Raw genomic sequence first — 13,017 nt, 5'->3', positions numbered from 1 at the left:
TGTCCCACTGGCCTGGAAGATTGTGGCCTGTATGCATATTATCTTAGCAGAGCTTAGCAAGGCCCTTTGACTTTTCACAAACCTTTTAAACACCTCTGAACATTTTCACATTTGAACACATCCTGCGGTTTAAATACTGTCCTCATCCACTAGAGGGAAGCCCTGAGCTCTGTAACTGTTAGACTCAGCAGTACAATACAGGCTTAACCTAAGTAGTTCACAAGAAACATGCTACTGTCAATAACCAGAGTGTTACCACCAGGCTGCTTCACTGCACTGAAAGTTGTTTCAGACTTATGTTGTTTTGTTTGTTTGACCTTAAAACAGCAGATAACTACTTTATGTTTCCTTAGGTTACTATGGGAAATTGGGCAATCGTGACATGACTTAAATACATAATAGGCTATAATATGTACCTTTGCAACTCATATTAGGCGGGATATGAAACAATAACCGATTGCCAAATTGATTAAAAACACCTTAATTGGTTAAAATTAAAAAACTTGCTACAAATATGAGATTTAATTCATTCATTCCACTTAAACCATCCAAAAAATGTAATAGCTTATATAAATATAAATGTAATGCAAATGTGCTACAAGGATAGGAAGTCAGGGTTTATTTTTGTGTTCATTGAATGTTTGGGGCATATTTGCTTGTTCATATTTCAATTAAACTTTTCATTCATAAAGGTTTTATACTGTTCAAACATATGGATGGAAGGTGGGTTGAATGTTTGTAAGAAAATTGATGATGAAAAGATTTGTAAAGAAATAGTAATTTATGAATTACAACAACCGTCATCGCAAACTAATCGTCTCAAATGGCTTGAACTCAATTGATCTTCACAGCGCCTTGGTTTAGGGTTGAACCAACTCACTCGTCGTTTTCTGTGATTATTATGCCGCGTGCAGCTGCGGGCTGAATAAAGATACTGGATCTACGTTTGGCTTATAAATCGTTTCGTTAATGATGAACACAAGCCTCCCCGTAGCGCAGCTGACTGGCAGCTTGTTGCGCAGCTCTCAGGTCAGCTGGTGGCGGCTCGCCGGCCATAGATGTGAGTGAGTTTGTTGAATCATGCGTGTTGACAGCGGCACTAAACCACTATGGTAGGCACAATATACGACCAGATGCAGCCTGACATTGTCTCATAGCACAGGAATGAATGAACCGAGGGCACACTTTTTAACTGGGACTATTTGAAGAAGCCGAGTTGGGGATATTGTGGGGATACACTGCCTCTGCTGTCTCCCGCCGAAGAAGACACCGCTTTCGTTAGCGTTTGGTTGAAGCCAGATTTTTTCAGTTCCCAACATTTTTTTGTTTTTTTTTTTGTTTTACGTTTCTTGACACTCGACGTTTGGGAACATATATGATGAAGTTTAAGCCCAACCAGACCAGGACGTACGACGGCGAAGGGTTCAAGAGAAGAGCGGCGTGTTTGTGTTTCAAAACCGAAAAGGAGGACGAGGTAAGATGTGTCTGTCTGTCGACGGCTGAAGTTGGTAGTTAAACTGTTTGCAGTGGTGGCCATGAGAAAAGAGCATTTACCAACCAGGCTTTTATTTTTCACACAGTCCGAGTTTAACTCCTGAACTCTCGCCGACTATCATACAGTATCCTGTTTTATCATCTGACACGCACATAAACAGACTGAGTTTCAGTTTAATAGTGTGTGTGTGTGTGTGTGTGTGTTTTTGTTTGTGTGTGTGAGACAGAGTGCATTCACGTGTTTGATGTTAGTTGAGGTGTTGGGCAGAGGTGAACCTAACTTGGCTGAAGGGCCAAATATTTGACCTATTAAACAACAGGGCGTCTTAACAAGCTGGCACCCACTGTAACCTGCACCTAGCAGGAGACCATCATTTTTCATTTCCTGTCCAAGAGGAAATCCAGATAACTCATAATTCATAAAGACAAGGCATCCTCACTGTGCCCAGATAGTAACTGTGCTGGCTGCACTGCTGTCAGCGAAAGCCCTGCACACAAGAATTTATTTGTCATATTTTGTTAACTGCAGATGCTTTTCATAGGTATAATATTGCATGTAATTTATAGCTCTGGCCTATAATTACCACTTGTCATTTTAAAATCTTGCATCTATATTCACTCATATACTGGTATCAGCTGATGTGGTTATTATACAAGATCATTTCCATATCTACACATGCCATTGTGATCACTAATCCTTTGCAGAGGCACCGTGCAACTCTTTCACTCTGTTCCTCCTGCATTTCCATTTAATGTGTTTGCCTGTTCTAAACTGCAGTATAATTGCTCTGGAGTGCTGAAACATTTGTCACATTCATTCATATTTAGTCTGTATTTAATTATAGGCCATAAAGCAAAATTAGCACAGGCAGGAGTTTTCCCACACAGACTCAGTGTGTGTGTGTGTGTGTGTGTGTGTGTGTGTGTGTGTGTGTGTGTGTGTGTGTGTGTGTGTGTGTGTGTGTGTGTGTGTGTGTGTGTGTGTGTGGTGGGAGGGGGTGGTGGTGGTGTCCTAGATCACAACTGTGTCTGCCTAGTGACGGCAGCCCATCTCAGGACCACATGTGATAGGAGGAGTGGGGTCGTAGGGGGCTGGGCAGGGGGTTGAGTGTTACACTGTGTGCTAAACACCAAGTGACCTATCAGCTGCAATTTATAGAAACAAGGTGCAGGCACTTGCTGTCCCCTGAGAGATTTGCTTTCCTGCTCCTCGTGCTCACACACGCATTCCCCTTCCCATCTCTCTCCCTCTCTGTGGCTCTTCATCATGGTTTCTCTCTCTCTCTGCTATTCCTCTTAGACGTACGTGCTGACATACGCTAAAAGTCACTTTGAATGTTGTTGATTGCACTTGAGGATGCTGAAACGGCCTCGTGTTATATGCCATGATCATCTTGTCCTTCATTGATCGTCTTGTCCTTCATCCTCACTGTCTTCACTTTGATTGCTTGTGTCACGTCACACTTTGTGGTAAACTTTCCATCCAGTCTTCATGCCTGGTTTACAGTCTCTTCCTCAATATGTTAGCTGGAGTCCAGCAGGACAGGAACAGGTCTGCAGCAAAATGCTGGACAGGATGGCATCATGTTATTTGTACTTGGAATAATAATGCAATCAGTCCATTTCCACCTTTTGTTATAATAGAAGGAAAATTACAGTTTTATACTATAGCTTATTTTTATTCTTTGAGTAGTGATACATGCTGTAATTGGCAAATAAGTGTTGTGGGTAATTATCCTGTACATGAGAAAATGTCTCAATTAACTAAACACATATTGTTTCCATAATTAGAATGAGTGGCAGGGTTTGGGAAATGTGGTTGAAATCAGTATCACAATATTAACATGAGATGGCAAATGAATTATCAAACTTTTTGCATGACATCATACAAGATGCTAATGAAAAACAAGAACTTTAGCAACACTTTTTTTTTTTAAATCATTTAATCATTTATTATACATTTAATGCATTAATCAGTAATTTTGATTCTGCTAAAAATCAAATAAAAATTTAAGTATTTGTATCATTTTCCATTATATTGTATAGGTGTTTGTGTTATTGTGGCCAATCACTGTATAAAATATATAATAACATGAAAGAAACACAACTTCCATTTATGCTTTAACTTTTTGCCCTCATGATACCTGATTCATCTATCTTAGTATGAGTACAATATCTGTCAACAATATTTCAGCTGGATTGTGATCAGGTGTGATCACCTTTTAAGCTGATGTGGATGTGCTCACTCAAAGCTCTTCCTCATTCTGAGCTCTCAATGAGGTGTGCAGTGCTTATTGGGGTCATTAACCTTCTCTGCTAAGCTCTTTTGTTTTCATACAGAAAGGCAACTGCTGATCCAGTGGTTTTTTGAAAAGCCTTTTTGGCTGTGAATTTGTGAGTGAGTGAGTGAGTGTGTGTGTGTGCGCCAGTAGCTGCGTACGTGCAATGCCTACGTGTTTCACATGGCGTTTGAGTGAAATTGCGCATGCATGTGTGTGTTGTGTGCATTTGTGTCAGTGAGACAGCAGCCAGTGTTTCTACAGTCCTCAGGGACTGTGTGCAGGGACACAGATAGAATACTTTTTATAGGAACTGTACTCTAGGATTGCTATAGATTTAACATTTATATTTTTCATTTTATATTACTGTCCATATTTTAACAACTTTCTAATCATAATGTGAACCATGCATAAAAGTTAATGTTTGTTTTGTCCTACTAACCTAATAAGGCACTTGTAAGAGTAAAGACTCAAGCTAACTCAGCAGCTTTCAGAGAGTAAGTGGCTACTGCAGATTCAGGTCATTGAATGTGATATCACATGACAGCGAAATCACTTGTACCTTCTAACTAGGCCTGTTATCCATACATAAATATTGACATAGCTGCCTGTGTTAAGAGTAAATCATATGGTCTCCAGAGAGTTGGTAAATGCAGGAACAGAGACAGGGAACGAGTTTTGTCACACCCACACCACATGCATTTATGCATTTAAGCCAATGATCCAAAGCGTGCAAACAGGAGCTCTTTATGAGCTGTTCTTGATGTGGCTGGTGTATTCATAAGCTCAGGTAACAGCGAGACTGTCAAAAATAAATTTTGAATTAAGTACTTTCTGATTCCTGAGATTTCTTGTGGGTTTTATTTCATTGGGTTTGACCCGGTTACAGCTGAGGGTCACTTAGCATAAAGTTTCACTCATCACAGTAATTTTTGTGCAATGGAGACCAGCTCTGACGGCAGTGAAGATGTTATCATTAGTGCTCTTCACAAATCTTCCATACTTCCACTATCAGTTCTCAGGAGGTATGCAGACACATCTCAATGTCGGGAAACCTCGGCTGGAGCAGTTGTGCTTTGCTGTTAGATATGCAAAGAGCTGATTTCTGGTCCTAGTTTTTGATCAACCTTTGCTGTCAGGAGAGTCATAAGAAGGTTTGAAGCGCTGGAAAATACAGTGACTTCACGAGTCCGGTTAGCTGAAGGCAGGATTCAGAAAGTATTCACATGTGAACTTAATGTGGGTCAGTGTGATGCCAGATATGGTTTGAGGTCAAATGACTGCATCTCCAGAGGGGCACCGTGCTGAAAAAAGACCAAACTGCATGTGTCTGAGGTCAGTTAAACATAGTGTGTGGCTGATTTTGTCATATTTCATAGCTCCTCCAGTTCCTAATGTTTTATCATTGTCAGTTGAATTAATTAATTGTTGGGAAAATTAGGTTTTGATTTAACTTTTAACAGTATTAAATAGTTAGGTTGTTGTTCATGATATTTCATTGTTTTGCATTATATCATAAGGTTTTGGTGGCTTCTTGTAGTCATATTTTAAATGAGTTATGCTGTCATGTCGGGAAATTATATGCCAAATAAAATGATATCGAGTATAATGTTTCATACCCACAATAATAGCAAATCTAAAGATGGCTGTACTTTATTACTTATATACTTGTTTTTCTGATTATCAGTCAAATCACAACAAGGCTGAGTGATGAAAAATCACACTAGTTACTCTCATTCACTTAGTTTATTTATGTGGTGAAGATTGTGTCATGCACAAGAGCTCAGTCCACAGACTCATGTTGCATTAAGTGAATGACTGGCATGACATGCGAGATGTTCAATACGCATCCTGCCAAATGAATAGCACCGCACTCAGCTGCCACCAGACACCTTTTAGTGATGATGGACTCTAAACTTGGGCATGGCGTTGGCGTGATTTTTGGCCTCCTGACCTCAGCAGCAGAGACCTGATGAAGGCCTTTCTCCTTGGCAGGTGTTGCTGGTGAGCAGCAGTCGACATCCAGACCAATGGATTGTGCCAGGAGGAGGAATGGAGCCTGAGGAGGAGCCCTGCGGGGCCGCCGTCAGAGAGGTGTACGAAGAGGTGAGCACGTTGGACACATTTACAGAGGGGTACAATTTATGTGTGTGCTCATGTTTTACACTTTATGGTTGGTGTTTAAACAGCCAGTAAAAACTTTTAACTGTTCATACTGGTGTATTTGCATTTTTTATTACAGATATATATACACACACACGCACACACACACACTCTCTGTATTTAGATGGATTTTCTACCACTGTACCAAAAAGGATTTCATATTGCACCAAGAGAAACTGAAAAACAGGGACCACTGTTTTCAGTTTCTCTTGGTGCAATATGAAAATCCTTTTTCAGAGACTCGCATGGTGGTAATTTATCCTGAAGAGGGTCAAAGTCATGATACTGCTGCATGATCATGCAGGTGTGAGTTGGAACTTTTACTGTTGGTGTTCTCATTTGGTTGTGGGAATTTCCAACATGTGAGTTGTGAGGGTCAGCTGAGGAGCAGTATTGCTTTCACAAGCTATGTTGTCATAAAATGAAAGTGGAAGATAAACAACAAGAAAAAAGATGAACATTGCGAACTAGGTCATTTCATGTGTTGAAAAGTTATGGTGTGGAGGCCAACTCCCCAAGTTTTGGATATTGGGATTTTCCACAGTCACATGAATTCATGAAAAAGAGAAATTTTTCAAAATTTCATCTCATAGTTAAGTTGCCATGTGATGATAGTCTTAATGCAGTTAAGCTCTGCAAAACCACTGGTTTGACCCTTCAACCTTACATAACCATAACACAAGCAAAAAAACGCACAGGTCATGTATCATCTTTATTGCCAAGTCAGTATTGCACATTCTAGAAAAAAAAATCAGCATATATTCTATTAATTTGCATTGGCTAGAGGCACAGACACAAATAATCATTGTCATAAGCAGAAATTCTTGGCGGTCATTGTCGTCACTGTTCACAGTGTGAAATGCTCCCACTGTTTTGTGAGCCAAAATCCAGATGAGGGATAGAAATGTTTGGCTGTGATGCATAAATGACCAGTTAATTGTTCTGTGGTTTAGTAAAATGGGTTGCTGGTAGTTGTCCAGAGTGAGCTGTGAGCTTTTGCCTTGTGTGCTGACAGCTTTGAAGCATGGCAGTGACATTTGGGAAGGGTTTCCAGTTACCCACATCCTGCGCCTCCCAGACCAGACATGTGCAAACCAACTGCTGTGGCAAGCTAACAATTCAAAACGTCATGTTTTAATACGCTGCTGTCAAGTTCAACACATCAACCAACATCAAAATCACATCCATTTGATAGTTTTAATTTGTGCACAGATGTGATATTTATCAATTAGGAAATTGTGTGTAATTTTTAGTTTTTTTTCTTTCTCTAAGAACTACAGCAATCTTAGATCGAGGTTTGACAAAAGTGCTCGGAAATATCACATGATTGGTTTGTTAATGGATTTGGGACCCGGCAATTGTGTCTGTCTGTTGTGAGGTTCTGGATCTTAACTTATAAAATGAGAGGATAAGTCTGAAATATGCCACACAGCAAGGCGCTAAACAAAGCCATTAGCTCCTGGGATGATTCTACCATCCAGCGACATGGATCATTTTTGACAAAAAGCTAATACATGTCATCAGTATCTGCTGACTTGAAGCAAGCTGCACAAGCTTCATTAACTCACTTGTGGTTCTTGATCTTTTTTGGAATCACACACTCTCTTGAAAGCACTCTCCACTTCTGCCCCCCTCATCTCAGGTAGTAGTATGTCTACGAGTTCTCACCAGTTAAACTGAAGAATGAGTGTGAATGTTCTTTAGTGGTCTGAAGAGGTTAAACTATCACTCTCACACAAATTACCTCCACTACTCTATGATATGTGTGTTGATGATGTTCCCAGAGCCAAAAAAATCTAAACAAACTGTGTATAAGCAGAAATGGATCTTGACTGGTATAGTGCACTTGTGTCAAGCCCCTCTCTGTCATCATCCTGTGATTCAGACTATGTTTAGGTCTACCTGCTCCTCTCTGCTATGCTGTCTCACAGTCACGTGGCCATGTTAGGATGGCACCGCGCCGCAGGGTCTCCTTTACTAAATGAGAAAAATGTTCACATTAGAACAGAGACAAGCTGTTCCTCACACCAGGTCATGCGTTCTTGCTGTGTCACAGCTGTATGAAAATATCGCACAGTGAGTGTTTTCAGTCAGCTTTGCTAGAGCTGGAAGGACAAATTTTCAATGTTCAGTACTGGCAGTATACGACCCTGTGTAGTCACTGGAATGTAAATGAATTGAATGACTCTTGATAAGTTTTCTACATGTGTGTGCAGGCTGGTGTGAGGGGAAAGCTTGGCAGACTACTTGGGATTTTTGAGGTAAGCTTGTTAAACTGTCATGGGAAACTGTAGTGAATTCTCATGTGGTACATAATACAATATTTCACAATGTTCAAAAATCAGCATAGCTGGTAACCCTACCATGTACCTACCATGTGCCAGTCCTCACAGTCAGTCATTGCATTGAGTTGTTTTGTTCACATAATGTCTATAAAAGAAACTTCTGTTTATATAAAAGCTTTGCATTCATAGCTTTGATACATTTTACAGAAGTAATATAAAGTAGTGTCTTAATCTAAACCTTTGCAGCACAATCAAGACAGAAAGCACCGGACGTACGTCTACACCCTCATTGTGACTGAGACACTGGAAGACTGGGAGGACTCTGTCAACATTGGTACGCACCTATCTTTAAGTCATATTACTAATATTTTTGCATTAAAATAAGGTATTTTTACCCATATACAGAAACTAAGCAACAAGCTCTATATTAATTCATAGCCATAGGCCTTTTACACAGACTGAAATACAGTCAGACTGTATATCATGTCACTGTACTTCTTCAGGGGCCTGTTCAAACTGACCTAATTTTATTGAGGCCATCAACCCCCTTACTACCATTTTTTCCTTTTGTAGAGGTTTTTGTCCTCTTAGTCACATGCACTTCGATAATTTTCTCTGTTTAGTAAGTAAGTAAGGCGGTTCAATCAGCTGCATAGAGCAAAATTAAAGGTGCCATGTGGAGGTTTCTTGACACAGACGAAGTTCATGATTACATCGAGTGTTCCTCACCAGAACACACTGTGTGTATCATTGAGGTCTAATAAACATGTTGAGTTTATTTTCTTCCTTGCAGAACACTTGCAAAGCCATGCTTTAATATTATGAATCATGAAATGCATGTTTCCTAGCTTGAAGTTTCCTTTTCCTTGCACTTGATGGTGTTTCTTTGCGGGTCGATCAGTGGAATAGCCTTTAACACATTCATGATGCATAGAAAGCGGGGACCAACTCATAAAAACATTGCTCCACAGCACCAAGATGGAAACTTGAACGCGGAGGGTTTTGGGGCAAATTAAAACATTTTTGCATAAATCGTGTTATTACATAGATCAAAATATTTCTGTGTGCAGTTGTAAGAGCATACAGAAATTATTCTGACCCATGTTGGTCTCTTGTTTTTGGCAATAAAAAAGCCCATGTGTACATCACAGGTCAGAAGGAGGTCAGAAGGTTGAGTCAGGGAAGAGATAAGTCCCTTTGGTTTGAATTTTTGTTTTGATTAAGCATCAGTCTGTATATTCACTGTTCACCAGAAAAGGTTGTGAACCAGTATTTCACATTTTGCTCATATTGTAGTGACTCACTAAGATCCCAATGAAGGATAACACTTCAGAAAGACTGTTTGGGCCTCCGCTCATCACTTTGTAAGCTGAGAAACTGGGACACATACTTATTGATGAAGTCAAACCACCTGACCTGTGGTGTTTACACTCTTAAAATACAGACAGAGAAAGTGTAGCAACAGTTTGTCTTCCTCCCTTAAACACAGATTAGTAGTTTAGTGGGGTTAAAATTAATTACCACTCCACATGTGCTCCACATTATTGATATTTTGACCATATTCCCTCCAACAGCAGGAGGTGCAGACAAAGTGAATCATCGCTACGCCAATGTTATGATACAAATCTCCATATTTAGTAAATAACAAGATTAATTTGTCAATTAACAGGAAACTCATCTGTAACTAATTTGATAATTAAGTAATTTATTTTACAAAACTGCCAAACATTCTCTGGTTTCAGCTTCTCAGTGATGAGGATTTACTTTGCTATTTTCATGCGATAATAACTGAATATCTTAACATTTCAAACTGTTGTTTGGTGAAAACAAGATCAGAATTTTCTGACATTTCATAAATCACAAGATAAAGGAAATAATGAGGAAATAATCACCAGATAAACAATAATGAAAATAATCATTAGTTGCAGCCCATAAATTAATATTCCACTGCCCATCTTTAGTCTCAGTATTGAAAAGGTTGCTCTTGATGTCGATTATGCACAAGCATGTAATGAAGTCTTGCCGGAAATAATTACTATTATTTGTTTTGAGTGTGTTTGGTATTTTAAACCTAATGCTTCTCAGGGGACTTAGTAACTCAGAACATAAACTAGTTCTAACTGGTCTAGAAAAAAAGTGGTTGTGATCATTTACTGCCTTCACCTACAGAAATAGAGCCTGTTCACAAAGGGGAGGAATGTTCGCTGTGCCCAGTTGTTTTTCAGTTATCATCACTCACCACAGCCCCCTCCTTACTTGTCCTCCCTTACCCTGCGCGAAGGCTCGGACTGAGCAGAATGGGTTTGGCACTACTGGTCTAATTTACTCTCCCCCTCGGTTGAAAGACCAGTGGTGGTGTGCTTCACGATGTCAACATAAAGTGGGTGAATCCTCCCCTCTCACACCGCGCTCTGATTATCGCAGGCTACAGAGAATTCCTTTAGCAAAATGCTGATGCAAGTTGAATAGGGGGAGGGAATGGGTTTGAAGAAAATATAAATAACCCCCAGCTGACGGTTTACTGTGTACATTGTTTTTATGAAAGATCCTTTTTTTTTTTTTTTTTTTTTTTTTTAGTAATGTTTGCTGACATGAAAGCTTCATAAACTAACTGAAGAAGGTCAGGAATGTCTGTTTCCACTCTGACTTTAGTGCTGCAACACGTGCTGCACTTTATTCTTGAGTGTGTTGTGTAATATTGTGGTATAGCAAATTGCAACTATTTTGCTTGCTGAGCAGTCTTACTCACCACTCGGTCAGGTGACCAGTAGCACAGCTAAAGAGCTCCAGTGAAGAATATTAGTTGCTGCAGTACAGTGGCAGTTTCATCTGGTTATCTTTCAGTTTTATTAAAATTACTTCCTGTTAGGCATCTAAAGGGATGGCAGGCTTCTGCTTGAGGGCAAAATGTACTGAAGCGTCATTCAGCACAACACCAAATTTCTACCTGTTGGCCAGTGTAAACCATATGCTGACAGTTTGCACTTTCTTTGATGTTCTTGCAGGAAGGAAGCGGAAATGGTTCAAGGTTGATGAAGCCATCAAGGTTCTGCAGAGCCACAAGCCTGTCCACGCAGAGTACCTGCGCAGACTCACAAACACCTCCAATCCCACCTGCGGTCCATTGTGTACCCCGACAAACGGCAACAGTCCGAGCTCCCAAGTGATGGACAACAACGCTCCTCACTATGTTGTTTGCTCCACACAGGGCTCAGATTTAGTCAACAGATAGGACCATCACCAGCAGTTCTTTTGAGAGGACACCTGGATGAGCATATGATCTGAAAAAGACTTCTGCATTCATTATATTACTAACGCAGCCTCTTAATATGTACAGTACAGACTTCTTGAAGTTTATTTGAAACCCTTTTGAAGTGGGCTTGAAGAGTGCCAAAATGTATATTTAAGATTTTATATGTCTATTTTTTACCAACCATCACCAGCTAATAGAGCAAATGTGTTCCTTTTGAAAGCATTCAGCTTTAGATGGATATTCTCAGTGTGCTGCTTATGCAATGTGAAGATCCTTCTTAGTCTTACATTGTGAACATTTGATTGGCAGTGCACAGAGTGTTTGGTTGGTTTCCTGGAGGCCAGTACTGGGAAGTGTTGGCTCTTAGAGGAAGTCCTATCCCCAAAGTGACTCAGTGCCAAATGTTATCATTCTGCAAGACATTTCGAAGAGGAGTAGATACATGTTTATGAATATTTTTATCAGTTAAGTTTTTTTTTGTGTACTTTTCTGACAGTAAACTACTGTCGCCTCACCATGGTTTAAATCTTCTGTGGTATTTCCCCTAAAGAGAGTTAGGGCAAAGTCTACTTTGATGCAACAAGTGTGAACAACATTGTTCTTCTGGTCATTTCCACATTACAAGTACATACATTATCATATCTAATCACTAGTAACAGCGTAACACTGTAATAAAGATTAGGGGAATAACTGCAAACCAGCCACTACACTAAAGGAGTCATGCCTAAAACATCCTTTTATTTGCAAAAATCTTTAATGTTGTCAGGCTGACTGTTAAATCAAACTAATTACAGCATATTGGCACAGTTAAAATAAATATTGGCTTCTGTGTAGTGGAGCAGATCTGTAGTCAAGTAATCAAAACTTACACATGTGCCAAAGAGTATTTAACACTTACACACAGATTGTATCATACATATCTTCTGAAGACACTATCATTATTAAGTGCATTTGACAAATGTGAACTCCTGTTAATGTCTGAGAATACAATAAGGAGGCTTTGGTTTTAGAGTAGAGGTACAATATGTTGTGCTTTAGTCTGATTCTTTTAAGTGCCTACACAACAGTAAAGTGTGTTATGTTCATAAACACTGTTCATCCTACATCACTGATGGGAAGCAGTGCAGACTGCCTTACACACAACTGTTGAAACCAGCCCCTTACAGTGAATAGATTTGAACTATAGGATGTTGAAGGAAACTTGGATTTCATGTTACAATTGAATGTACAGTATTTAGTATGCAGTGACTGAAAAGATTTATGTTTCATAGGGAAATACCCCCTTCTTCCATGATGAATAGGAAACTAGGACAGTAAGTCACGGTCACTGGCCAGACTCTTTTTTTTTTTGTCAACACCTCAGAAAGAATACAAATTATCTTATAATTTCAGTCTATTATATCAGTGACTCATGTACTTAGGAGCACTGGAAAGATCATCTAATATTTTTTTTTTCTATTTGTGCATGTGTGACTGGAATATTATGTTGTGCACCACTATGTTGTATATAAAAACCTTTTAAATAAAAAACGTTTATTGATTA

At 39.5% G+C, this 13,017-nt stretch overlaps 1 protein-coding gene across 1 annotated transcript; it reads left to right on the top strand.

Annotated features, from left to right (window-relative positions):
- The first annotated feature begins 982 nt into the window (after nucleotides 1–982).
- Nucleotides 983–13,017, top strand: nudt4a (nudix (nucleoside diphosphate linked moiety X)-type motif 4a). Its single transcript, XM_056386812.1, has 5 exons — nucleotides 983–1,474; nucleotides 5,769–5,879; nucleotides 8,153–8,197; nucleotides 8,468–8,555; nucleotides 11,227–13,017. The coding sequence occupies exons 1-5, from the start codon at nucleotides 1,376–1,378 to the stop codon at nucleotides 11,451–11,453; spliced, it is 570 nt and encodes a 189-aa protein (XP_056242787.1). The 5' UTR covers nucleotides 983–1,375; the 3' UTR covers nucleotides 11,454–13,017.

The sequence above is a fragment of the Seriola aureovittata genome, chromosome 10, assembly GCF_021018895.1.
Source record: "Seriola aureovittata isolate HTS-2021-v1 ecotype China chromosome 10, ASM2101889v1, whole genome shotgun sequence".
In the NCBI taxonomy this organism is placed as follows: domain Eukaryota; kingdom Metazoa; phylum Chordata; class Actinopteri; order Carangiformes; family Carangidae; genus Seriola; species Seriola aureovittata.
Note: the sequence above shows the minus strand (reverse complement) of the source record. Positions and strands in the feature narration are given on the sequence as shown.

What these genes read in the sequence shown, in the direction of transcription:
- nudt4a (XM_056386812.1), top strand. Translation starts at nt 1,376, where the DNA reads ATGATGAAGTTTAAGCCCAACCAGACCAGGACGTACGACGGCGAAGGG. An exon ending in AAACCGAAAAGGAGGACGAG is followed by an intron (nt 1,475 to 5,768) that starts GTAAGATGTGTC and finishes TCTCCTTGGCAG; the next exon opens with GTGTTGCTGGTGAGCAGCAG. An exon ending in GGAGGACTCTGTCAACATTG is followed by an intron (nt 8,556 to 11,226) that starts GTACGCACCTAT and finishes ATGTTCTTGCAG; the next exon opens with GAAGGAAGCGGAAATGGTTC.